The 26,545-nt window shown below is 36.6% G+C and overlaps 1 protein-coding gene across 1 annotated transcript in view; it reads left to right on the top strand.

The window, feature by feature from the left end:
• Positions 1–26,545, top strand: part of PDE6C (phosphodiesterase 6C) — an 83,105-nt gene that overhangs the window by 26,209 nt on the left and 30,351 nt on the right. Inside the window, 10 exon segments of the mRNA XM_049790844.1 lie at positions 9,536–9,583; positions 10,694–10,843; positions 11,710–11,853; positions 13,175–13,242; positions 14,664–14,811; positions 15,054–15,161; positions 15,441–15,550; positions 20,662–20,683; positions 20,685–20,717; positions 20,719–20,751. Coding sequence (XP_049646801.1) covers positions 9,536–9,583; positions 10,694–10,843; positions 11,710–11,853; positions 13,175–13,242; positions 14,664–14,811; positions 15,054–15,161; positions 15,441–15,550; positions 20,662–20,683; positions 20,685–20,717; positions 20,719–20,751 — 864 coding nt within the window.

A 26,545-nucleotide genomic window follows, 5' to 3' on the forward strand; every position in this document is an offset into this window, starting at 1 on the left:
ATTTCTAGAGGTGCTAAGCTAAAGGGACAATATGAGATGCAGAGAATTGACATTCGCCTTACTTGCTGTACTATTTCTCTGGCCCCTACATCTATACTTTTGGACTAATGTTTTTTGTGTTGGGGGTAGAAGCCAAGAAATGGTATCACTGTATCCCATTGGTGTTCTGTTCTTATTTCTTGGAAGTATCTACAATAGCAAGTCCACTTTTATTTTCTTTTTTGGCATATCATCAATTAGATCCTTATGTAGAGCTTCTATCAAATTTAATACTTCCAAAGTTGCAACAATAAGTGTAAAGGGACTTACAACTCAAGTTTTGTGTATCTATTTTCGATTAGGATTTTTCTTTTTTGGGGGGAGGGGTCACACCCGGCAGTGCTCAGGCGTTACTTCTGGCTCTGTGCTCAGAAATCACTCCTGGCAGGCATGGGGGACTATATGGGATGTTGGGATTCAAACCACCATCCGTCCTGGATCAGCTGCTTGCAAGGCGAACGCCCTACCGCTGTGCTATCTCTCCGGCCCCTCGATTAGGGTTTTTCTAAAGAAATAGTCTAGCCCTTAAAAATCAACTTGGAAAAAAATAACGTGTCTAAAACTAACTCATTGAATAATTAATTTATGAAGCCAGCAATTTTCTATATATCAACTTGTCAAAGGAATTTTTATGAGCAAACCAAAGTTGGTAAGATATTTTTATAAGACCAAACCATGATGATATGTAAATTGAGATAAAAAAGTTTGATCTTAAAAGTTTGATTTTAAGACCTTGGACCATCAAAAAATATTTTTAGGGATCTGAAAAAGATAAAGTTGAATAAATACCAATTATGGAAAGGCCAGAAATGAGGAAAAACTGCTTTTGCCTCAAAATCTTCCTAAAGTATGTTCAATCAATTTTGTCATTCAAATTAGATAATAAAGTTAATGAAATCTCTTAAATAACATATATGTATTTATAAACTTAGATTTTTCACGTTGTGCTGCCAGTAGCACAAAAATAGCAAGTGTGGTTCAGTCACTCTAGAAAGCACTGACTTAGGTCTGAGTGGGTGACAGAACTTGTGGTATAGAAAAGCCCACTCATTTCTGCTCACCAGACAGATGATTTTTCAAGATTTCTGCAGGGTCCAGAAACCCCCCAGGGGGGACCCGGCCAGCAGGAATTAGCTGGGAAGGCTTCTCAGACGACTGCACTCCTATTTTGCTGAGTAGAAGAACAACCACACCTGTAAAAAATCTGAGAGAGGTTAATAATAAAAGATCCAAGGCAGCGTCTCACTGCTCAAAGACATTTATTGAGGTGTAACCCCTTCTTTTATAGTGAAGGAGAAGGGGGCAGTACAAGGTGTTGTCAATCATACTTTTGGCGCGAAGGCTCATAAGGAAGTGGGCAGTGGGCTAGGGCTGGATGACCTTTAAGCTATACTGAACGTGCTGTTTCAATGGAAACTTCTAGTGTCCTTCTAGCTGCATTCCTAATTGCTTGACTATCAGGAAATGGTGCAATATGTGCTTGCCTAGTGATCTTGAACAGACAATATAGCATATACTTATTGATAACAGCCTAAATTACTCCGGAATGTGGTCTTAAGGAATGGGGCCTAGTTTCTGATAACTGGACCAGGCGGTTTTTTCTCTCCTCCGGGCTTATAGCTAAATTAAGTCCTGCAGCTACATTCTTTTCTCTTAGCTCAGAGATTTACAGCAAGACTGCATATTGCTTTTAGGTGAAAAGCTGGGCTATGGCAGAGAGAACAGCAAAATGTCCTCAAACAAGTCAGTCCCCAACATCTCCCCCTTTCTCTTCTAATAAAAGAAGGAAAGTCGTGAGCGGGTGGAAGAACCGTGTCTTAGGCATACAAGGTTTGACCAGGTCGGACACGGCCAAAGCCGCATTTAACAGGTGGCTACAAGCGCCGTGGGTGCGCGCAGAGATCCGAATTATGCGTTGTAGCCTTTTAGGGCCGTGCCCTAACTGGGACCTTGCTAATCCCGTCGTAGGTGTCTCCACAGCCGAGAGCACAAGTGCCGGAGCGAGCTCCGTCTGTTAGCTATGCGCTCTATCTCCTGGAAACTTAGTGGCTGGATAGGCGGCTTGGTGACTAAAGCCAAGTTTTCACAGGAGTCACGCGGGGTTAGACGCTGGTAGTTAACCTGAATAGAGGTTTTTGCCTTTTCATCTACCTGGTTTTTAATAAAGGCAGTAATTTTGCGGAAAATCCATGGGCCAAGAGAAAAGAGCAGCATGAGGCTAATAAGAGGGCCCACAACGGTGGACAAGATTGTGTGGAACCAAGGGGAAGAGAAAAACCAATCCTGGTACCAACCTTGTTCTTCATCGAAATGTTTTTCAAAATCTTTTATACCATCACCAATGTGTTGAACGCTATCTCTAACTAAACCTGTTTTGTCTTTAAAAATACAACATTGTTCCTTAAGGGCTACACAGATTCCCCCTTTCTTCAAAAAAAAGGAAACCAAATTAAAGCATGGTGGTTTTGCTGCACTATCTTTGCTAGGGATTTAACAATGTGCTTTAAGTGTTGTAAACTTAGTTTAAGTTTGTAAACATTATTAACAACAGTTATACTTAAGGCATTGACAGATTTTAGAGTATGAACCAATGAATAAATTATTGTGCTTACAGCGGTAGCACCCAGGCCTATGATTAAGGCTAGGGTGAGAGCAGGTTTGACAGGTAAGTTAGGCATTAAAACAATGAAAACACAGTAGTTTTAGGACTGAAAAAACAAATGTGAAACAATGTGGGGAGATAAACCAGTGAAACAGGCAAGAAACGTTAAATTGGGGGCAATTATGAACTGAAAGGAGGAATTAATGACAAGAATTTGATTACAATTTTCAATAGGGGGAATTATATTGGGTACCAAAAGGCAAAGTTCAAGTTTCACCACCTGTTTGAAGGTGATGCTGAAGTGAGGCTTGGGGCTGGATTGCAGAGCGAAGGGGTCAGAGACAGGCAGGAGGTTGCCAAAGCAGAAGGGCGGTTGAGATGAATAGCAGATAGGCAGGGTCGGTGATGGTGGAGGCGTTGACCATCTGCAGGATGAGGTTCAAGGTGGAAACTGGACCAACAGGTTTGATGGTTAATCTGGCATTAACAAAGCTAATAGTCATGATAAGCAAGAAACATTTCAGTAACAATATGGGGAGAATGTCCAGTGGAGTTGGGGGCTTCAATGAAGATGTAAGTGTTGTTAACCACAATGGTTTGATTGCAAATGTCTGATAGTTGGACAGGGGGGGCGCATATATGGTCCGAGTAAGCAAGGTCCCACGCCCATGACCTGTGTCAAAGGTATGCCTTGATGAGTCTCAGCTCCCCAGTGGAGGTCAGCAGGGTCGTTGGTAGCAGTGGGCATGCTGAAGGTTTATAGAAGGGCTGCCAGGCAGAGTATCATCCAGCATTCCCCTTAGGCAGAGTCAGTCAGAAACAGGTGCAGCAGGAATGGTGGGATAGCAGGAGGGGTGGCAGGCTTTTTTGAAGTGAATGAGGACAGGACTGCAGGAAGCTGTAGGAGGTCTATAAGAAAACAACTTGGCAGGAGGTAAAATGATTATTTGTGAATGCCACAGGAATGCCTTCTGACTTTTGCCAGACTTTAGCACTTTTAAAAAATCTTATAATTAATGATAGCCAATTGTTCAAAAACCTTTAAACTGAACTTAAATGATTTCCTTTAAACTTCTTAGTTATTATATTAAAGCTAGATGCTTCTTTTTCTAGCCAAATCTGGCCTTATTCTATTGGTCTTAACTACACATAGCAGAAAAACTGGGGATTGCAAAGTCCAAAAATTCTCCAGGAAAAAGTTATTCCTGATGGCCATTTGAGAAATTTTTGGGGTTTACCATCCCCTACCTTTTTTGCCATGCTGATAGAACAAAGCTAGCTGAGCACAGGATTTTTTGGCAGGATTTCACAGTTTATAGATGACGAGACTAAGCCAGGTAAAAAATTAATTGAAATTTTAAAAATGGATAAGGCTTTAAAAATTGTATTTATATGAAATGCAAAAATAACAAATAGACAGAACAAACACGAAACACAACATTGTGGCCACTTTCACGCATAACACACACACATGAACAGACAAGAGGACTTATTCAAAATTTGCATTGGAAAAATTGACAAGCGCTTTTAAATATTTAGCCGGCATGTTTGTAAAAAAATTGTTAACGTAGCTGGAGTGGAACTGCTGAAAATAAATTTTAAGGTTTAGCTTTAACACAAAACATTTTTAAAACAATTGTAATTTAAAGTTGAAAACATAAAGTAAAATGTTAGCAGTTAAAATTTTGTTAAGTAAATTGCTTAGTGAGCACTGTAGAAGGAGTCTGCACTCTGAAGTATGATATCATTTGCTGTAAAGGAACAGGTTTGTTATAAATTGGTTTTACAGTAGAATAGTAAGACAGCTGTAATAAAGTGTTAAAATTTTTATGATTAAACACAAGAGCATGAACTATGATTATTAAAGGTATAAAAAACTGACTTTAAAAAACAACTGTTTTTACTTTGAAGACTTAAAGTGAATAATTTGTAAAAAATATTAGATACCAAATTGACAAAATGTTTAGACATTATAAAATATAGTTAAAGACATTTGATGCATTTACACACCTAGAGCTTAAGACCAAAATTATTTTTAATACTTGTTAATTTGCTTATAAAATTTAGTTACTTTTATGATACTAATTAACAATATTATTTTAAAAAGGGCTAACCACAACATGAACAGAGACAACTTAAGATTAAACTTGGAAAATGCAAAATTATTTGTACTTACCTTTGAGTTTAAAATTAAGCTTGAAATTAAGAAAAGAAATAAAGCTACTTAAGGTTTAAGTTTATGAACAATAATTTATGAACAAATTTATTTAACTAGTTATCATATTGTTTTTGTTATTGAAATGGCTTTTATGCCACTATTTGAACTGCCTAACCACTTTTAAGGTTTAGATTATTTGGTTTAAGTTTTTCAAATGGCATTGCTATTTTGCTATATTTATATGCATTCAAAAGAGCTTAGGCTTAGCTTAGAGTTTTGGAATGTTTATACATTATTGTTAAGGAAAGCTGACCAACTTATTTTGCTCACTTGTATTATTTTAGTTCTTAAAAAATTAACTTTCTAAACATGTGCAGTAATTTTAACAAAGGAGTTTTGCTTTTTTTCCCAATGCAGAGGTTCTTAAAAACAAAGTTAAAAATGTTACAAAATGTTATTTAACTATTAGATTTGAATGGCAAACATGGGAAGGAAAGAGCAATTAAAAAGACAAAATATAAGAAATATTTAAATGCAGATTAAGGAGCCTAAGCTACTAAAAAATGCCCATGACATGAACTATTTTACAAACTTCATATACTTTTAAGATTAAAAATAATTTTAAAAAAGACTTAAATTTTAATATTTGTGTGTTTGTTTAAGTTTTAAAGCACGAAAAGGTTTTTTGTTTACTGATAATTTGTTATTACAAGTAACAGAATTATGACCTTGCTTTAAAATTTTTGAGAGGCATGAACAAGGGTGTTTATTGCTGTTATTTTCCTGTTGCTGTGACACAGACTTTGGAGAGTGACTCAGGCACAGAGCTGCTGACAAGCTAGGGTTTGGAAAATGTACACTGCGCCTTTAAAAGCTTAGAGGCCGAGCTTACAGCGCAGGGAAGAGAGAAAAAAAAAAAAACGGCGGGCTTTTTTTTTTTTTTTTTTTTTTTGCATTTTAGCTACATAGAAACTTAGTTTTAAAAACAGGTACGTCACCTTTGCGTAGGTTAAACTTATTATGACATTTTGTAACACATTTAAGACTTTTTAATTTTACCAACTGTGGCCTTTATATTTAGAAAAACATTTCAACTTAGGCATCCCAACTCAGGAAAAGGGAACAGTTGTAGCACCAGAGAGACAATTATAAAAGCCTGAGGGAAGATAGGCATTTGTATTGTAAGGGAGGTTTTCGCCCTGCTTGCTAAAATTGCTGAAGCGGCCGCATGGCCAGGATGGCGGGGGGGGGGGGGGGGGGGTAGCAAAAGTTTGTTGTCACGTGTGGAACCGGGTTTAAGCTGGGATTTGGAAAATGGGCGCTGTCCCTTTAAGGTGAAGCCAGCGATGAGCTCAGAGATTAGAATCTGTGCTTGCTTGCTGGAAGGAAAGATTTTACTGCGGAGAAAAAGTTAACTTTGCAAGAGTTCAGCTTTTCAGCGGGGGAGACAGCGCCGCCCCCAATAGATTTCAATCAGGAGAGCGTGTAAGGGGCTGGGGTCACACGGCTTGAAACAGCTGTGAGGCTTTTCCAATTAAAGGCTTTGTATTGTTGCAATTGCTGGTTAAGGAGGGGAGTTGGTGGAACAGGGACGGAGCTGAAGCTAGGGAAGTGAAGGGCTGTTTAGGATTTTGCACAGAGGGTGCAGCGGCAGAAGTAAAGATGAAGGGTCAGAAGAGGAAGGAAACTGAGAGACAGAGTTAGAGCGAGAGGGAGCCCAGGAACACTAGATTTTTGGCAAACATCATGAACAAACATTAAAAAATTACAAATATCTTTTTTGGTAACCTCTATATGTCTGGCTTTCAACTCAGACTGTATATATTTAATGAATTTAAGTTCAGTACTCAAAGAATTACCCATGGTAGCGTATCCTATGGGTTAAACCCCAAAAGCCAATCAGGGGCGGCGATCAGAACGACTGGAAAACTGCAGTTTAAATATTTTGATTAAGGCTAACTCGTTTCAACGCTTACCCTGATGAGGTAATTTCCTGCGATTTACGAAGGAGCTCTAGACTCGCCGACCTGTAGTCGTTCGGAGTGTGGCGGTGATCTTCGAGCCCAGCGTTGGGCGCCAAAATGCAGGGTCCAGAAACCCCCCAGGGGGGACCCGGCCAGCAGGAATTAGCTGGGAAGGCTTCTCAGACGACTGCACTCCTATTTTGCTGAGTAGAAGAACAACCACACCTGTAAAAAATCTGAGAGAGGTTAATAATAAAAGATCCAAGGCAGCGTCTCACTGCTCAAAGACATTTATTGAGGTGTAACCCCTTCTTTTATAGTGAAGGAGAAGGGGGCAGTACAAGGTGTTGTCAATCATACTTTTGGCGCGAAGGCTCATAAGGAAGTGGGCAGTGGGCTAGGGCTGGATGACCTTTAAGCTATACTGAACGTGCTGTTTCAATGGAAACTTCTAGTGTCCTTCTAGCTGCATTCCTAATTGCTTGACTATCAGGAAATGGTGCAATATGTGCTTGCCTAGTGATCTTGAACAGACAATATAGCATATACTTATTGATAACAGCCTAAATTACTCCGGAATGTGGTCTTAAGGAATGGGGCCTAGTTTCTGATAACTGGACCAGGCGGTTTTTTCTCTCCTCCGGGCTTATAGCTAAATTAAGTCCTGCAGCTACATTCTTTTCTCTTAGCTCAGAGATTTACAGCAAGACTGCATATTGCTTTTAGGTGAAAAGCTGGGCTATGGCAGAGAGAACAGCAAAATGTCCTCAAACAAGTCAGTCCCCAACAGATTTCTTGTTTTTTTTTTTTTTTCCCCAGCCTTTCATCAGGAAAATGGACTTTTCCAGCAGTCTTCCTCAAAGACTCACTCTTCTTCCCATGCTTTTGAAGAGTCATTTACTCTCTTTAGATTTCTGTTCCCACATCTGTAAAACAAAAACAAAAACTTCACTATCATTCATCCCAGCTTTAAAATTCTCTGATTTTAAATATTTAATGTGATCCTGGTGGAAAGGAAAGTTTCTTTTATTAATATCCATTTATGGTCTTAATATAAACTACTTACATTAAGATCAGCTATTACAGATATATTAAGGTACAGGCAATTCAAAATGACAAGAAGTGGAATAATTTCTTGTTCTTGTGTATGTGAACAAGTTTCTAATACTTAAAATATCTCATAGTGAATCTTTACTTTGATGTGCTAAAAGACTCGATTTTTCCTCCTACCCCTTAGCCATTTCTTTCAACTCAGATTCCACACCCAGAATATCTTTCTAAAAAGAAATAAAATAGAACATTGCTCACATCAATGTCAAATCTGCCCAGAAGAATATACTTTCTCCTGTTCTGATCTTAAACAGTGAGTTGCTTGGAATAATAATCCTCAGAGGCTGAGTGGAAAGGTGGGAAAATGATGTCAATTATTGTCTAGTGGCTGATTAGTGAGACAGAAGCTAACTTCATTGTGTGATCAGAAACTTTGACTTGTTTCTAATGCCCATATCCATGGTGAAGCCTGGGGTTGGTCTTATGCCAGAATACTTCATGGGTAAGGTTTCCCTGTTTTTAGGCCAGAGGTTTTTCCTTTCTATTTCCCCATATTTTGCTGTGCCTATGCAAAAAACAACAACTGTGATACACATACCTTTTTTATTGTATTTTTATCTCTTATCTTTAGAAAAAGAACTTATTAAACCTTTTGCTATTGTATTAATGACTTTATTGGAGATACAATAATTTTCACAAATATAATTGCTACTGAATTTTTTCCTCTTTCTTTTTTCTTCTCTTCTATTTTATATTTAGTTTTTCTTTCTATTTTCCTTCTATTTTTTAATAACTTTGCTTTCTGTCATCTTGAAACAAATGTATTATAATCGGTTACATCAACTATGTGATGAATTTTCTGGGAATGCGGACTAGTTCAACCTTTCTGGAGAGCGATATGGAGATTCCTCCAAAAACTGGAAATTGAGCTCCCATATGATCCAGCTATACTACTCCTAGGAATATACCCTAGGAATACAAAAATACAATACAAAAACCCCTTCTTTACACCTATATTTATTGCAGCACTATTTACCATAGCAAGACTCTGGAAACAACCAAGATGCCTTTCAACAGATGAATGGCTAAATAAACTGTGGTACATAGACACAATGGAATATTATGCAGCCATCAGGAGAGATGAAGTCATGAATTTTCCTATACATGAATCTATTATGCTGAGTGAAATAAGTCAGAGAGAGAGAGAGAAAGATGGAGAATGGTCTCACTCATCTATGGATTTTAAGAAAAATGAAAGACATTTCTAACAATTTTCAGAGACAAAAGAGAGGAGGGCTGGACTTTACAACTGACCTCATGAAGCTCACCACAAAGAGTGATGAGTTTAGTTAGTGAAATAACCACATTGCGAACTATCCTAACAATGAGAATATATGAGGGAAATGGAAAGCCTGTCTAGAGTACAGGTAGGGGCGGGGAGGGGAGGAGGGATATTTGGGTCATTGGTGATGGGAATGTTGCACTGGTGATGGGGGGGGGGTGCCATCTGATATGACTGAAACCCAACCACAATCATGTTTGTAACCAAGGTGTTAAATTAAAATATTAAAAAAATTAAAAATTGCCTATAGGTAGAGAATATTAAGATATAAAATATTTAAATAATTCACCTTCATTGCTCCCATGCTTTATTTTGTTCTACTTGGTACATTTAGTGACTGCACCAGATAATGTTTCAGGTTGTCTCTGCTTGATTTACAGATATGTAACATGCTGAATGCTCCTGCAGATGAGTACTTCACATTTCAGGTAACCTTGGCCCCTGCTGGGCCTTTCCTCTTCCTGTTGGGCAAGAGCCATGCCCACCACTCACCTTACATAAAACTGCCTTTTACTCTAGTGACTAGGAGACAAAGGGAGATGTGCCACTTACTTTGACTGAACCAATGGCCATCTATCAGTGAGGAGAAGGAAAGAAATTAAAAGATTAGATGTTGGTCACTTTGGCCTTCCAAGAGGGGAGTCCCATGCCACTCCAATTCTCTCTGACACTTGATCAATGTAATGCCAGAAGCAATGTATCTGTGTGAATGTTGGCTAGAAATAGTCCATATCCTAGATTTAGATTTTCTGGTTGTTTTCTTCCCATGGCTCTCCATGCTGTTTACTGCAAATGTAGTCAGGAAAAGAAAAGCTTTTGTTAGATCCTTAAGGGTTACCACCTGCTATCAGACTCTTAAATTTCTCCTTTATCCTTTAACTTTAATAAATCCCTTCCTGCACAATTCTCCTGATCCCCCTCTTCATCTAGAGAAAACTTACAGTCAGAAATTAGCGTGTGCAAGGCTCTGAGTTTGATCCCTGGCAATACAGATATCCTCTACCCCACCATTCTTCACCACCCTCAGCAAAAATAACAAAAAACAATAACTTCATTTAGAGTTGGGAGACTCTGGTATACCAGAGTAGTTTATGGACACAGAATCATGGTCATAGTCTTATATTAGTAGGAATTATGCATCTAACAATGAAGAAGATTATCTCCTTAAAGTTAAATGTAAGCAAAGACCATATGGTGGTATTAGGTATAAATGACTAGTGCATAAATGACTAGTGCCTTATACCTAATGTGGTGATAGAATCACCATGTAGCTTGATTCTAATAGAGATTTCACAATCTATTGTGAAGTTGCATAGGCACAGATAGTTGCATATAAATCTGATGAAATCTGAACAAGTTCAGTAAACTGAACTAATGTCTAATTTGTGTGTACTATTGTGACACAAGAAGTTATCATTGAAGAAAGTTGGGAAGAGATGCAGGGAACATTTTTATACATTTCTTTTGCAACATCTTATGAATTGATCATTATCTCAAAACTAAAATTAAAAGAACCTATGCATCCTTATTATTTGTAGAAAGGACCAGTAGATGAAACTGGTTGGATAATTAAGAATGTCCTATCATTGCCTATTGTCAACAAAAAAGAAGAAATTGTGGCTGTAGCTACATTTTACAACAGGAAGGATGGAAAACCTTTTGATGAGTATGATGAATACATTATTGAGGTAAGTGCAATTATAGGTTAATAGAAGTAACTAAAAAAAGATTTTGTCTCTGAGAATTATTGTAAAAATGTTTTTTGAAGGTCCAGCTCACTACATGAAGCTCACCACAAAGATTAATGAGTGCAGTTAGAAAAATGACTATATTGAGAACTATCATAACAATGTGAATGAATGAGGGAAATAGAAAGCCTGTCTAGAGTATAGGTGGGTGTGGGATGGAGGGGAGGGAGATTTGGGACATTGGTGATGGGAATTTTGCACTGGTGAAAGGGGATGTTCTTTACATGACTGAAACCCAACTGCAATCATATTTGTAATCAAAATGTTTAAATAAAGATAAAAAAGAAGTAACTAAAATTAATAAAAGGATGCATAATTACTTGTTATTCTGGAATGATGATTTAGGGGGGGTGAAAGACTTGAGTCCTATATGATATAATATGTATTTTTTGTGCATTTCTATTTTCCTGGTTTTTAAAAATAACACTTTTACTAAGGTATGATTGGTTTAATAAAACTTCATTGCAATAGTAAGCACTCAAAAACTATTTACAATTTCTCATTTCACTACCTCCACGTTAGTTTCTCTCATTCATTCTCTCATTCTAATTCTATCTTTGAATTTTCAGATTATACATGTTTTTATTAGATATTTGTAATCATCTCCTAGAATGAGAATATATGGCACATGGTATGCTTTGAAAGGATTCAGCCAATTTTATTGTCTGGAACTATTTTTCAATAGGCTAAAACAAGAGAAGTAGTTGATGGTAGAAGATAGACTGAAAGAAAAGTTTTTAGATTGCTGTCTTCAAATAAATTTTTCTTTAATTTTAGATAATTAAATCACACTGTTACCCCTTCAGTCTCTCACACAGTTTCTCGGGTGGTCCCTTTTAAATACTGACACTTATGAGAAAATGAATAAGCTAGAAAACAGAAAAAACATTGCCCAGGAAATGCTCATGAACCAGACCAAAGCTACTCCTGATGAAATCATGTCTATTCTGGTAAGTTGGGAATTCAAGCTTATGGATATTGGCTGGTAACGAATCATAATTTTTGGAAGTCACCTAATTACTCAGTTGTTTGAGCAATGAAAAGTAGGTGTAGGCTCAGGCAAAAACAGGGAGACAAAAAAAGCAGGGTCTGGGAAAGATGTGAATAGTTCAGTGTATGCATATTCTAACTGGATTTCCAGGCAGCTTGTTTGGGTAGCACTTAATTAAACATAGCTCCTGAGTCTGTTGGAGCTAGAGCAGTGACATTTAGACTCAAGTAAACTAACAAGGGAACCAAACATTTTCACGAAGAAAGATGTATTAGTTACCTACTGTTTTATAGTGCTGCATAACAATGAGAATAAGTAACATATTACAATAAACATCTATTTCTCATCTATGTATTTGTGAGTTGACAAAGACTCAACTTACTTTAGCTGGGCTTGGCTCCAAGTTGTTAATTTGCTTCACTCTATCTCGGGCATTCTTCTTGACTAGCAGCTACCTGGTAGCTATGCTAACAATGACAGAAGTACTGAGGAGTGCTGTAACTGCAAGCACATTTCACATTTTCCTTACATCATGGCCACTAAATCACCATTTCCCTTTTATTTATTTAAACCTTGAATAGGTAATAATATTGCAAGTTTTTGTTATTTCTTTATTTGTTCACTCTGTTATTTATAAAGCACACCATTTTGCTTAATACCCCTTCCTTTCTTCCATTTCCCCCTTCATTACTTTCATTGACCAAACACAGTAACCATGCCTCTATATGGTTACTTAAAAGATATCTATTCCTTTTATTCTCATAGCATTTGGCAAGTGTACCTAGGTGTAAATGTAATTTTGCAGGGGCAGTATCTTCTGTTGTGGTTCTGCTTGCCACTATGAGAGTTTTTTTCCTTGCCACTTTGAGAGAAATTTGATTCTAGAGTCTGACATTTTGAATAAGAAAAAACATGAGAATTGAGAAGTTATTATAAACTAATAGAAAATCATATAAGACACTCCTTTTTTGCATGATCTAAGACTTCTTTCTTCCTCCATCCCTCACCTCACTCTTATTTTCTATCTCAATCTCAAAGTTTTTCTTCTATTTCATAGAAAATGAAGAAATCAATTATAATAGATTCAACCTTGATAAAACTTTAAAATCAACTTCTAGAATGTAGTTTGCACCTTTGCAATAAAATTAAATACCTTAAACTTTAAATATAGTTAACTGATTATAAGAGTAGGTAATAAGACAGAAATTTTTTCTTTTTTTTTTTTTTTGAAATTTTTTCTTTTATAAGAATGTCATGCCTCAAGTACTTTTGCATTTTAGGAACTTAAAGAGAAGTTAAATATAGATGTCGTGGAAAACTGTGAAGAAAAGCAGCTTATCACAATTTTGATGTTTTATTTCTATTAGCATGCAATTTAATAATATATGGTTAGGACACACTTTCTAATTTTTCAAATAATTGTTGATTTTCCTCTTCCCTTCTAACATTCAAGTATAAAAAGTAAAGGATGCTTTTGTTCCCCAAAGAGTTATTTTATGGTCCTCTGCTTTTCTTTTCTCCTCTATCATACAACCCCCAGAGTAATTTACAATTATAAATAAATTTACAATTATATTACTGCATAAAATTCTAAGAATTTCAAGACACAATACTTTAAGAATATACCATGGCCACACAAAGGGCATTAGAGAATTATAGTAAAACATTCAGCTCCTTCACACTAGACACAATTACTACCTGTTTCTCAAGGTTTTCTTCTGAAGCCAGGAGAAATTTGAAGAGGCAAGATCCTGATTCCATATGCAGAAGATGATTGAATACAGAAGTGGCAGTCATGGCAATGAGGTGGAAAGGGAAAGCAGGACTCAAGCTACTGATATGGATGATAATGCCTGGCCAAATCATGGAGGCATAAAATCATGGCACAATTTTTGGAGGAAATAAGACAATGATATGTGATTGGAGCCTCAGAATAAAGGCATAGTATATAAGGCACTCAATAGGACAAAACCATGACAGCCTGCCCAGGGGTCCCAGAATCTGTTGTTCCTTTTGGGAGTACACAGAGTAAGTTAGCCTGATGCAGGAGGCCAGAGGGGCCAATTTATAGACAAGTGGGATGACAGTAGCTCCCTCCTTTACTCATTCCATTTCCACTGTATGGCTTTTGAAAGGAGAAAAGAATGAACCTTGGATGCCAGAATTATCACACTAATCAAAGCATTTATTTTATCACCTCTCATTTATCCCAAAGTGATAAACTGCTTTATTAGAGTATGGTATTTTTGGGTTTACTTGTAAGTGTGAATGGGGCCCAGGAGTCCTAATTTTGAGATAATCTTCCTTTGTTTCCTGCTGAATTCTTACTAACTTTTCATCATGAAAGGAACATATGAAAAGATGCCTAGTGGTAAAGCATTCCTCAGCTTGGAAAGAAAATATGACAAAATGATAGTGAATAACATTTATTGAGATTGAATAATTCTGGATAAGAACAAAGAAAGTGGAGTACTAAAAGAAGATATGCCTACTGTTATGATTAAATATGGTATTTTGCTCTATAGAGCGTAAATAGCTTCTGGAGTGGGTTTTGGCATTGGATTCTGTCTAAAGAAAGCTTCTTTACAGAATTGAGTTTCAGCATTTAAAAACCAGGAATGTTACTCAGGTTTACTTAAAGCATGAATCATGTAAACAGTGCTGACAACTCACTGCTCAGTGGGTTTTCTGGCTATTTTCTTTAGATATGTGAGATCACATGAGGGGGGGGATTAAAGTAACCTGAACTTAACTGTGCTTGTTTCAACAGAAAGAGGATTTGCCAGAGCCACAGACAGTGGACCTGTATGAATTCCACTTCAGTGACCTTCCCATCACAGAGCACGAGTTGATTAAGTGTGGACTACGAATGTTTTTTGAAATAAATGTGGTAGAGAAATTCAAAGTACCCATAGAGGTAAGAGAGTATTTAACCTCAAATATGGTGTGATTCAGTTGCTCAGCCTTCACTGATGTTTACTATGGTCCAAAAGATGAATCTTAGTTTAGATTTTAAATGATTATTAACTTGGTACATCTATTCACCTACACCCTGTAAAATAAGATCAATATAGCTTTTTAGATAAGATGGTCACAGACTTTCTAGCCTGTAGATGTCTGTTCAAAAGTCTGAGTGCTGGTTCTTTTCATTGGTGGTAGGTTCTTACCAGATGGATGTACACTGTGAGAAAGGGGTACCGCTCTGTCACATACCATAACTGGAGGCATGGATTCAACGTGGGACAGACCATGTTCACTTTGTTGATGGTAGGTACAGGGCAACATAAATAACTGTCATCTTCCACATTTTACAATTGAGCATGTTGGTAAATGGACACCTTCCATTACTTTTGAGAGGTCTTTTTGAAATTCATAGGCCTGATCCTAGAAGCCCCCAGCAGTAGATGACTAGAGAGGAAATAAATAATCCCATGGTTTTGGCTCTGATATTTGCATCTTACCTCCTTTGTGCAGGTAGGTTCTCACTGAATGTACCATAGAGGTGTATTCATTCATAAATGCACACACACATATTTATTTTTTCAGACAGGAAGACTAAAGAAATATTATACAGACCTTGAAGCCTTTGCCATGCTCGCTGCTGCTTTCTGCCATGACATTGACCACAGAGGTACCAATAATTTGTACCAGATGAAGTAAGTACAACAGCATAGACATATTCTGGTGATGTTAGAAGGGCCCTTTCCTTGTCGGAGAAAGAAAAAAAAATATTCCTGTCTCTAAGCCTATCTGGTTCTTTGTCTTGTTTACAAATCTCAGAACCACACTCTGTTCCCTTCACTCCTCATTCTTTATAAGCATATGAAATTCTTCTCCCTGAATGCTTGCACCTACCTTTTCTTTCTATCTCCGTTCTCAACTATACTTTTGCCTTACTCATAAATGCCACTGTCTTTCTTTGAGCTTGCTTAACAAAGGCTTTGACTTCATTATAAATGTTTATTATGTTGTGTAGGCTTGAACCTAATTGTAAAAAGCCCCTAACTTGAGCTAGAGACCAGGTCTTTCTGAACTCACTACCTCTAACTTCCCTGGTCATTTTGTTTCTACAAAACTCTTCAACTGATCTTGTGTTCCAATATTATTGTCATCTTTCTCCTTTTTCCCCAAGAAAGGCTCTCAGCTCAGACATATTTTGGTTTGCTGGGTTTAAAATTTATTTACACTTTGTATTTTTCATTCTAGAGCATTAAAAACATATAATTTTATCTAACTTGTGGGTAATTGTAAAGATGAAATGAAGTAATTCATATAAAATTCAGCATCCATATGTATTAGCAGTTATTGAATATTAGGCATATTTACTAATACTAGTACTGTCATTAACATATTTTGATATTTTTCTGCAATATCTGCCTAATATTCATTTATAGTATTCTTAGTAATGATTTTAAAAAGGTATTCAAGGGACCAGAGTGGTGGCACAAACTGTAGGGTATTTGCCTTGCACGCACTGACATAGAACAGACCATGGTTTGATCCTCCAACGTCCCATATAGTCCCCCAAGCCAGGAGCTATTTCTGAGTGCAAAGCTAAGAGTAACCCCTGAGCATCACTGGGTGTGGCCCGAAAACTAAAAACAACAACAACAACAACCACAACAACCCCCAAATGGTGTTCTATCTGTATTAGCTATATTTTATCCTCATCTCTAATATACTGCCTACCCCTCTCAGGAGCTAGTGAAACATTTTAAGGGGAGAAGGAGCTTTGGAGTCTTGATTTTGGCGACCAACAACTTTTTGGTTTAGGGACTTTGAGCAAGTCACTTAATCTACTTAAAATATCTTCCTTCCCTTCTTTCATTTTCCTTCCTTCCTTCTTTCCTTTCTTCCTCCTTCCTTCTTTCCATCCTTCTTTCCTTCTTTCCATCTGTCCTTTATATGCATGTTTTTATATTATATGCATGTACATACACACATAGACACTTTCCAATAAAATATAATCAATTATTCAAAATCACCTTGTGAGGGATTTCTCACCTTCAGCAAGGTTACTTCTCAGACTTTCTCTTGAAAACAGAACCTCCACTTTGGCTCTGGGGAAGGGAAGTGTATACTTATTTATAAAGGTTCCAACTGGTCCTGACCATTCTGCACTTTTAACTTCAGTTCTCCTGAGTGTCTTGAGTTCTTATCCTTACTCCTGATCAGTAGCAAATTCCATTCTAGAGGAAATAACATTTAATGAGAAAATATACACACGCAAATAACTTGATACCTATCTCTTCACTAAATCCTCAAATTCTGCCTTCACCTGAGATTCTATAACCCACTTATTTTACTGATAAATAAACAAATTCACAGAGATGAGTCTAGTATGCCTTAGATAACAAGAAGTGGCTGAATGGATGTGACAACTCAGTTTTATTTGTGAGAAGGAAACCACAGCAAAACTTGCATTTGGAATCTGTTTGTTTTTTTGTTTTTGGGCCACACCCGGCGGTGCTCAGGGGTCACTCCTGGCTGTCTGCTCAGAAATAGCTCCTGGCAGGCACGGGGGACCATATGGGACACCGGGATTCGAACCAACCAGCTTTGGTCCTGGATCGGCTGCTTGCAAGGCAAACGCCCCTGTGCTATCTCTCAGGGCCCGCATTTGGAATCTGAAGAGGTATCACTATGTGGCTCAGGTATAGGCTGACTTTGTGTAGTTTCTATCGTAACAAATGTAGTTCCTGTACAGCAGGAACACATGATAATGGAAGCACTGAGACCCAGGTGAAGATTTCTAGAGAGTGGACAACTTAGCACAGAGATATATCTTCATGCAATTTTGCTTTGCTTCTGTGATCAAAGGCAGACTTTAGCAGAATGTCCTTTTATGATGACTCGCCAAGAGTATTATCTATTTTAGGTCTCCTGAAAGAATCCTAGCAGTTCACAGAAATAGATATGGAGACTTAATATTGGCAACTAAATTAACGAAAGCTTATGATTATTTTATCCTATTCATATTATGCTGTCCATGAACTGACTATAAAGTTTGACCTGATGCTCTCAGGATGCAAACTTGACCTTGAGCCATTGATTTGATTACTTTTTTCTAGAATGTCTGACCCAGTTGGTTCTGATTTCCACTCTTACTCCTAGCCTTAGACTCTGCCTGAATATTAGACATTTTCAAATTGTTATCATTTTTAGACTTTCAATGGTCTCTTTGTTCATCTTTATTTTGGGGGAGGGCCATACCTGGTGGCACTCAGGGATTACTCCTGACTCTGTACTCAGAAATCACTCCTGGCAGGCTTGAGGGACCGTATGGAATGCTGGGGATTAAACCCAAGTTCATCCTGGGTTGGCTGCATGCAAGGCAAGTGCCCTACCGCTGTGCTATCTTTTTGTCCCCCACTCCCTCTTTCTTTCTCAGTTTTTCAGTTATCTTGTCTTTCATTTCTTTTGGTTCTTCTTGCTCTTGAAGAAACGCAGTTATCAAGAAAAAAAAAAGCCCAGGGAATTTCAGAATTTATCTCTTCCCCTTCTAGTTTAGTGCTCTCTTTTACTCTACTTCTTTTTCAGCTCTCTGGTTTGTATTAGATTATTTTCACTGGCTCCCTAATATTCTGTTCTTCTGAAATTAATTAAAACTTCTTTTCTACTGCCACGTGTATATATATATATTTTTTGTTTTTGTTTTTGTTTTTTTGGCCACACCCGGCGGTGCTCAGGGGTTACTCCTGCCTGTCTGCTCAGAAATAGCTCCTGGCAGGCACGGGGGACCATATGGGACACCGGAATTCGAACCAACCACCTTAGGTCCTGGATCGGCTGGTTGTAAGGCAAACGCCACTGTGCTACCTCTCTGGGCCCTGCCACATATATTTTTTCAATTGATTTATTTCATATTTATCAGGATGAATAATAATAATAATATATTATATAATATATTATATAATAGTTCATATTATATAATAATATGAATAATGATACATTATCTATGTAGACCTTTGGTCTCAGTACCTTCCCACCTTCTTATTTTCAATGTCATATCCTTAAACATATTTAAAAAAAACCCTGAAGAATGACAAGGTAGCAAAATATAATGTCCTCAAAGACATAAAACCATGGCCTACCAATTTACAAAGCTGTGAGAAATTGAAATTTATGTCTTTGTCTTCATAGAGGAAAGAGATGTCACTGTGTTGTAATTTTCATTTTTGTACCTTTAAATCCTTAATGGACACTTACAATTGAGTCATAATTGGCATTTTACATTGTATTAGTTTCAGGGTATAGCTTAGTGATTCGATAGCTGTTTGTGGAATGATCTACTTCGTGAGTAGTCTACATCAATGTTTTTCAAACTTTTCCAACAGTGCTCTCATTCTTGTCTTGTTTCTTTCCAGAGAACCTTCCTGGTCACCTCCTATCTCATACCATGATCCTTCATTTATTTGATTTCATCTGTAGTTCCCTTGGAAAATCTCAATATAATATGATTCCTGGCTAAGAACATTAATATACATCTATCAGAATAGTTCTCTTGCTTTCTTAGGGTAAGAAGTTTTAGGATCTACTTTCATAAAAGATTTTCAACACACAATAAAATAGTCTTTACAACTATTTTCATACAATGTTAAATAGCCTTCTGATTTATTTATTTTATAATTGAAAGTTTGGACCTTTAAATTCATTCAGACAAATTTTACCCACTTCATTCACAGCCCACTTCTGATAAAAAACATTCTATTCTCTGTGTTTGAGTTTGTATTAGTTTTAGATTCCATGTATTGTGAGATCATATGGTACTTATCTTTACTATTTAAACAACACTTTTTGTGTAAATTACACTTGATATTTAACAAAGTCACTTGTGTCCTATAAATGCTAGTCCACTACCAGGAAGAATTAAGATTACAGATTAAGAAATTAACCAAGATCCCTAATTTAGAAAATTAACTCAATAAATTTTATTTTATATGAATATTTTTCTTTTCTTTTCTTTTCTTTTCTTTTTTTTTTTTTTTTTTTTGGCTTTTGGGTCACATCCAGAAACACTCAGGGGTTACTCCTGGCTTTATGCTCAGAAATTGCCCCTGGCAGGCTCAGGGGACCATATGGGATGCTGAGATTTGAACCACGTCTTTCTGCAAGCAAGGCAAACGCTCTACTTCTATGCTATCTCTCCAGCCCCAGAATATTTTTCAAGAGCATAGACTCATGTCCTAAATTAAATAAATCTTTATGTTACTTTCAATATGCTGCTTTTGACAAAAGATATGTTACTTTTATCCAAAAGTATTAGGATAAAGGAAGAGAAAATTCAGAGCAATAAAGATTTTATATTGGATGGATTTATATCTAATATTTGAAGTTTTTTTTAATTGAGTCTATGATTTTCAGTAATGTTAATAATGGCTTCTCATGAAAATAAATCTAACACCTCACTCATTATTAGAGTAACAAACCTGTCTTCCAAGGACCCCAACACTCTCTCCTAACCCACCCTCCCCTTGACTCAATTGTGTGGATCATCTCTCCTATTATGTTGCTTTTGGTCTTTTGTTGTGTGTCTTCAAGTCCCATATAAGAGAGAGATCATTCTATATCTGTCCCTTTCTGATTTAATTCACTCAGCAAGGTATCTTCTAGTTCTCTGTTGCTGAAAATTGCATGATTTTATTGTTTCATAAAGCTACATAGAATTGTACTGTAATGTATTCATTCATCCAAGGTTGGGCACTTGGGTTAATTTTATGTCTAATCTATGAACAGCCTAAATGTATAGTACATCCTTTCATCCTAGATCCACATCTCCATTAGCAAAGCCTTCATGGATCTTCCATTCTGGAAAGGCACCACCCTGGAATACAGTAAGACTCTTCTACAGGATGAGGTTTGTAAGTTTCTCTCTAGGGTAGCTCACACACTCTGGATCAAAGCATCTAATTAGATAAGATACTCAGAAAGAGGAGTAAAATGGGCTTTTGAAGTTAAAATTATAGTTGAAGACAATGGGAAGATAGTTCTACATTACAATAGTTTTTGAACAACAAAATTGGAAGTAGCTGAGCTAGAGGAGGAAGGGGACACAGGAAGTCTCAGCATCTGTAGGTCTGTATTAAAAAGAAAATGTTTATAGTGATGTTGAGTAACAGTGACCATGAAGGTCTCTGTACATATATACAATATGTGTAAATATGAGGGAAAGGGAGCTAAGATCCACTGATCTTACCAATGGCAAATGTATTGTAGGGTTTGAAGAGGGAGTAATAAGTGGTGGGTGAGGATGGTGGTGCAATCACACCTGTATTTCCCAGCCAACCTGACTAGCAATTCAATTCAAGGGCCTTATGGTGCTGAGGATTACTGGAGTATCCTTCAGAGGTGTTCAGAGGTCATTAGGGTCACATCACCCCATCTGTGGGGTGGGGAAGTATACAGAAGACCTCCAGAGGTTCAGCCTGATGCCTGAGGGATCATGTAGTACTAGAATGGAACTAGGCCAGGCACATACTGGGCATGTGCCCTGACAGTTCTATTTTTCTATCCCCATGATCTGTATCTTTGAGAAAGCCATGTTTTGCAGAAGACAGGGGCAGAATCAGTCAATATCCATTAAAGAAGCCTGGAATAAAGTTCCCAGAGTTTGAGATAGAGCTGTCACTCTCAAGTGGTTGCAGCACAAGACAGATCAACAAGACTTTTTCAGGAAGTGGGTTTGATCTTAGTTTTGGATTCATTTTAATTTGCAAGCTAGCATGCTGTAGTATCCAAGGCAATCATTTTTTTTCTTATATCACTTTTATTTGTGATAAAGCTGCAGCTATGATCTAATTATATTTTTAGAAAACCTCTTAAGACAGTTCCAAACCAAGTGATTTAAATGAGTCACTAGAGAAAAAGCTAGCCTGCTTAACATGGTCAGAGAACTTGTTTAGAGTCACAGGTGTCCATTAGGATAAATAATCTGGAGGAGAATGGACTTTTCTTCAATTTTATAACTATTCTTTATTAAAGACTTACGAAAGAGATGGCCTGGAAATGAGTCTAAATTTAAAGGTAATGCTACATTCTTCTAAATACTCAAAAATTAAGCAGAAAAACCTGTAGGACAGAGTAGACTCGAAAAATAGAATTAAATGAGAAAGAGTGAAGCCAGAGAGATAGGTCAAGGGATGAAGTGCTAGCCTTGCATGAAACTGACCCAGATTCAATTTTTGGTACTTCATATGGTCCCAAGAATCCTGCCAGGAGTAATCCCATGAACAGAGGCTGTAGTGAGCTCTGAACGTAAATCAGGTACTAATCAACTGTGTCTCCCTGCAAAAAAGTGACTTGAGTGCTGTAATTAACCTAAAATTGACAGATGCCCAGTGTTGTTTGAATCACAGATTGAGTAGGGTAGGAGGAGCAGTTGGTGAAGACAAGAACCTGAATTTCTTTTGCACAAAGTTGGCTCTCTGGAGTTCAGACTCAGTACTCTGCCTTTTCATAGATGCCTAAGTATTTTCAGTGAACAGCCAGAACTCCTGGTGGTAGAACTCATACCGTTAAAAGGTTGATAGTATCTGATCAATGAGAATTAAAAGTAGAAAGTCATTCAGGAGAGTAAATTATTATTACCCAGTTTATTATACATTTGTTTTATTATGTGGGATAATCTTACATGCAAGAGTTGTCTATAATTATGTGATATTATAGCCAATATCAAAATAATTGTTTAATTTTACATTTGTTTATTGAAGTAAATTATATTTTCAAAATTACAGTAAATATGAAAATGATTAACATTGAAAGACTTATGAGTGGTTTTCTTTTCTGGGACTTGAGAGTTTATAATTGAGCTGTGGTTTTCCACCTATGCAGTCTGACTGGTTTTGACAGCAATCTAAAGACTTCCTATTCATTTTAAAAAAGGATTGATGCATGTTGATGATCCATACCATCTTGCATGTTGCTGATCCATACCATCTTGCAAGATCTCTCCACCATGCTATTACTCTACCTGTTAAACACAGGTTCTTAAGACCTGTAAATAGAGTAGCTAGGCAATACAGGGCTTTTTATGAGCATACAAATAGTAAAATAAATAAAATTTTCAGCTAGTAGAGGGTTTTTTTTTTTGTTTTTGTTTTTTTGTTTTGCCTTTAGGGAGACAATATACTTCTTTATTCTTTGTATGAGAAAGTACTGACATTAAAAACTTCACTTTTTTACACTAAGGAAAGTTCTTAAGATTTATTTCATAATGTTGATATTTGGGGGGCATTACCTAAAATATCGTAGGCTCCCAAACATTGATGGTTCAGTGTGAGGCCCAAGAAGTCTGGATAAATTCTACTCTGCTATTTGGGGAACCCTTAGAGCTGCACTGGCAGTGGTTGAGGGTCTCTAAGGCATCATCCAGTGATGCTCAGTTGTTATGTGGTACTGGGGATGAGTTCCATTCTTGTTTGAACCCTAACCTATTATTTCTTGATCCCTAAAATGTCCTTTTACTTCAGTGGAGTTGAATATTAGAACTCATTTTAAGAATTAGATGTATACCTGTCTTTTAAACCAAACAGAAATGTTTTCTTCAACTTGAGAACACTGTCTGAGGCCAAATTTTAATATTTTAATGTATTGCACATTAGAAAAAGTAAATAACTGTCCATTGGCTTGTTTTTAGTGTTTGAACAAAAGTACTTTATTTTATGCAGCTCTCATTTTATTTCTTTCCCCCTCTTCTCTTATATCAGGTAATCTTTGTACTTTTTATTTTGCATTGGATTCCAGAAAAAAAAAAAAAACTCTGCTGGGTGAAGATGTGTGATCCTTTGGATGAATTATTCATGTTGACTTACAAAAAGTTGAGAATTTTAAAAGTTATGTGTTCATCAGAGATGTTGGACTGCTATTGTGTGGGGGAGGGCTGTATACTGGTTTCAGTATTAGTGTAATGACTCATAATATATCAGGAAGTTTCCTTCATCTTTGGGTTCCCCCTTCCCCCCCTTTTTTTTTGAGGAAGCTGTGGGAAATAAGTTTAAGAGTTGATAACAGTTACTGGTCAAGTCATTTGATTCAGAATTTTTGTTCACTGGAGAAAGGCCTTTTCTTTTTTCTTTTGATTTGGGGCCCCAGTGGTGTTGCTCAGAGGCTGCTCTCAATTCTGTATTTCAGTCAGGCCTTTTGGGGAGGCTTTTGATTACTGTTTCAGTCTCCATACTGTGATCAGTTCATTTGAATTTTTTATTTTTTAATTTCAACTTTGATAGGTTTTATTTATCTAAAAGTTTATATAGGTTGTTGAATTTGCTTAACATATAGTTATTTATAGTAGCTTCATAGTCCTTTGTATTTCTGTAGTATATGTTATAATTTCTCCTCTTTCATTTCTGATTATGCTTATTAGTCTTGTCTTTTCTTTATAAGGCACTTAAAGTTGTATCCATTTTTCTATCTTTTAAGCAACATTAATTATGATAATCTGATTCATCTAAATTTAATTACTCTTTTGGGCTATTTTGCTTCTATTGATTTTTTGCTCCAATTTTTAGTTGCATTATTTCCACTATTAGTTTTATTTGTTATTACCTTTTCAGTTGTTTTACTTTCAGATCAAATTGTTTATTTGTGGGTTATCTTTATGTTTCTTTATGAAGATCTGTGTAACTATTCACTTCCTTCTTAAAATCACTTTTGCTATATGTCTGAGGTCTTAATAACTGGTACTTATATTTTCATTTGTCTTCAAGTTTTTACTCTTCTTGTTGATTATTCACGTTCCACATTTGTGAATTTTCCCCTCTCTTATTTATCATGTTTTTCTTTCATATACTTTTAAAAGTTTATCTTGAAGTTTATATATAAAACTTTATGCTAGTGTTATATTAGGCAGGCTAATTTTATATTTATTTTAGTGGGTCAGATTTTACTCTTATTCTACTCCCTAAACTATCATCTTGATGTTTTCTTACTTCTAAGTGGAACTGCTCTTGTTTTAATATTTCTTATGAGGCCATTTTGATGGTGATATGATTGCTTTTTTTTGATTACCCAAAAAACTCACTATTCTTTCTATTTTCTTAAATGTTACCATGTTAACATAATATTCTTTTCTGGGGGGGGCCACACCCCGTGACACTCAGGGGCTACTCCTGGATATGCGCTCAGATATTGCTCCTGATTTAAATGATCAAATGGGATGCTGGGGGATTGAACCACGCGTGGTCCATCCTAGGCTAGCACGGGCAAGGCCTTTACCACTTGCGCCACAGCTCCGGCCCCTCATGATAAAATATTCTTAGTTAAAAATCATTTTTCTTCAAAACTTTGGATATCTATGCTTTTCCTTTCTGCATGTATGCTTTACAAAAAAAAAAAAAAAAAAAAAAAAAGAACTCCCTGGATTCTGCAATGGGGGTTCCTTATAATTCCTTTTTCCTAGGTTCTTATAAAATTCTGTTCTTAATTTTCTTTTACCAGTATAGTTCTTAATTTCTTTTACCACTCTAATTATAGTATGGCTTTCCTGGGTTTATTTGGTATGGGAATAATTGAGTCTTTTACTTAGATATGTAGTTCCTTACCCAAATTACCCAAATTAAGGAAGTTTTCAGTTACTATTTCTAAAAATAGAATTTATACTCCTTTCCCCCTTCTCCTTCTGGGACCTCTATAATGTACATATTGTTGTATCTTCTTAATGTAGCTCTGTGGATCTCTCACATTTTCTAATTCATTTTTCTATTTGTTGTTCTGTTTGGGTATTTTCTAGTACTCTACCATCCAACTCATTATCTTGACTATTTCATTTTGTTTACTGGTTTTATTCATTCTGTTGTATACACTGCTTTCCATTTGGGGTTTTTAGCTGTGGTAGAGGCAGGAAGCATTACAGTGACCACACACCCTGTAATGGCCTAGGCAGGGCTAAGACAAGTCTTGCGCATGATCTTAGGACAGATGCAAAAAGAAGGCTGCTAAATAGCCACTTACTTTCCAGCCAGCTCCTCAGACATTCTCCTTTGCACTGCCCATTTTTCTTTTGGGAGTTACATTGAAAACTGAAACTGCTTGTTTTCTCCTCAGCCTCCCCTCTCCTAGGAACCCTGATCAAAATGAATTAGAACCATTTTTCTAATGCTCATGTGCTACACAGAATTGTGTGACCATTTTAATAATAGAGGAAAAATAAAAGTAGATTATATGGCTAAGTGAAACCAGCTGAACAAATGAGGGCCTGACTAGAATGAAAGGGATATAGGCCTCCTCTGAGGTTTCAGTGCTCCACCTCTAATTCAGGACATCAGTATAGCCCCAGGAAAACAAATAGAACACTGTGTATGTATTTTAAAGTCATTGCATGACGGTTGCTATAGAAATTATACACATCACTCTACAAATTAAAGTATCAGGAAACATTTTAAAGACAACTATGGAGAAAAATCCCACATTTTACAACTCAGAAATAGCTGTTGCATTCATACCGGATGAACTTCACTGCATTACCCTGTAAAAACTTACAGATCCAGGAGAAAAAGAGTTTCATAAAACAGAATCAGACTAACAAGTCATGTTTTTTTTTGTTTTGTTTTTTTTTTGTTTGTTTGTTTTTTGGGGTTTTTTTGCATTTTTTTTTTTTTTTAGTCAATTAAACTCCTTTCTTTGCATTTCCTCCCCTGGCCTTAGTTCATTGCCCT

Source organism: Suncus etruscus, chromosome 17 (assembly GCF_024139225.1).
Source record: "Suncus etruscus isolate mSunEtr1 chromosome 17, mSunEtr1.pri.cur, whole genome shotgun sequence".
NCBI lineage: Eukaryota > Metazoa > Chordata > Mammalia > Eulipotyphla > Soricidae > Suncus > Suncus etruscus.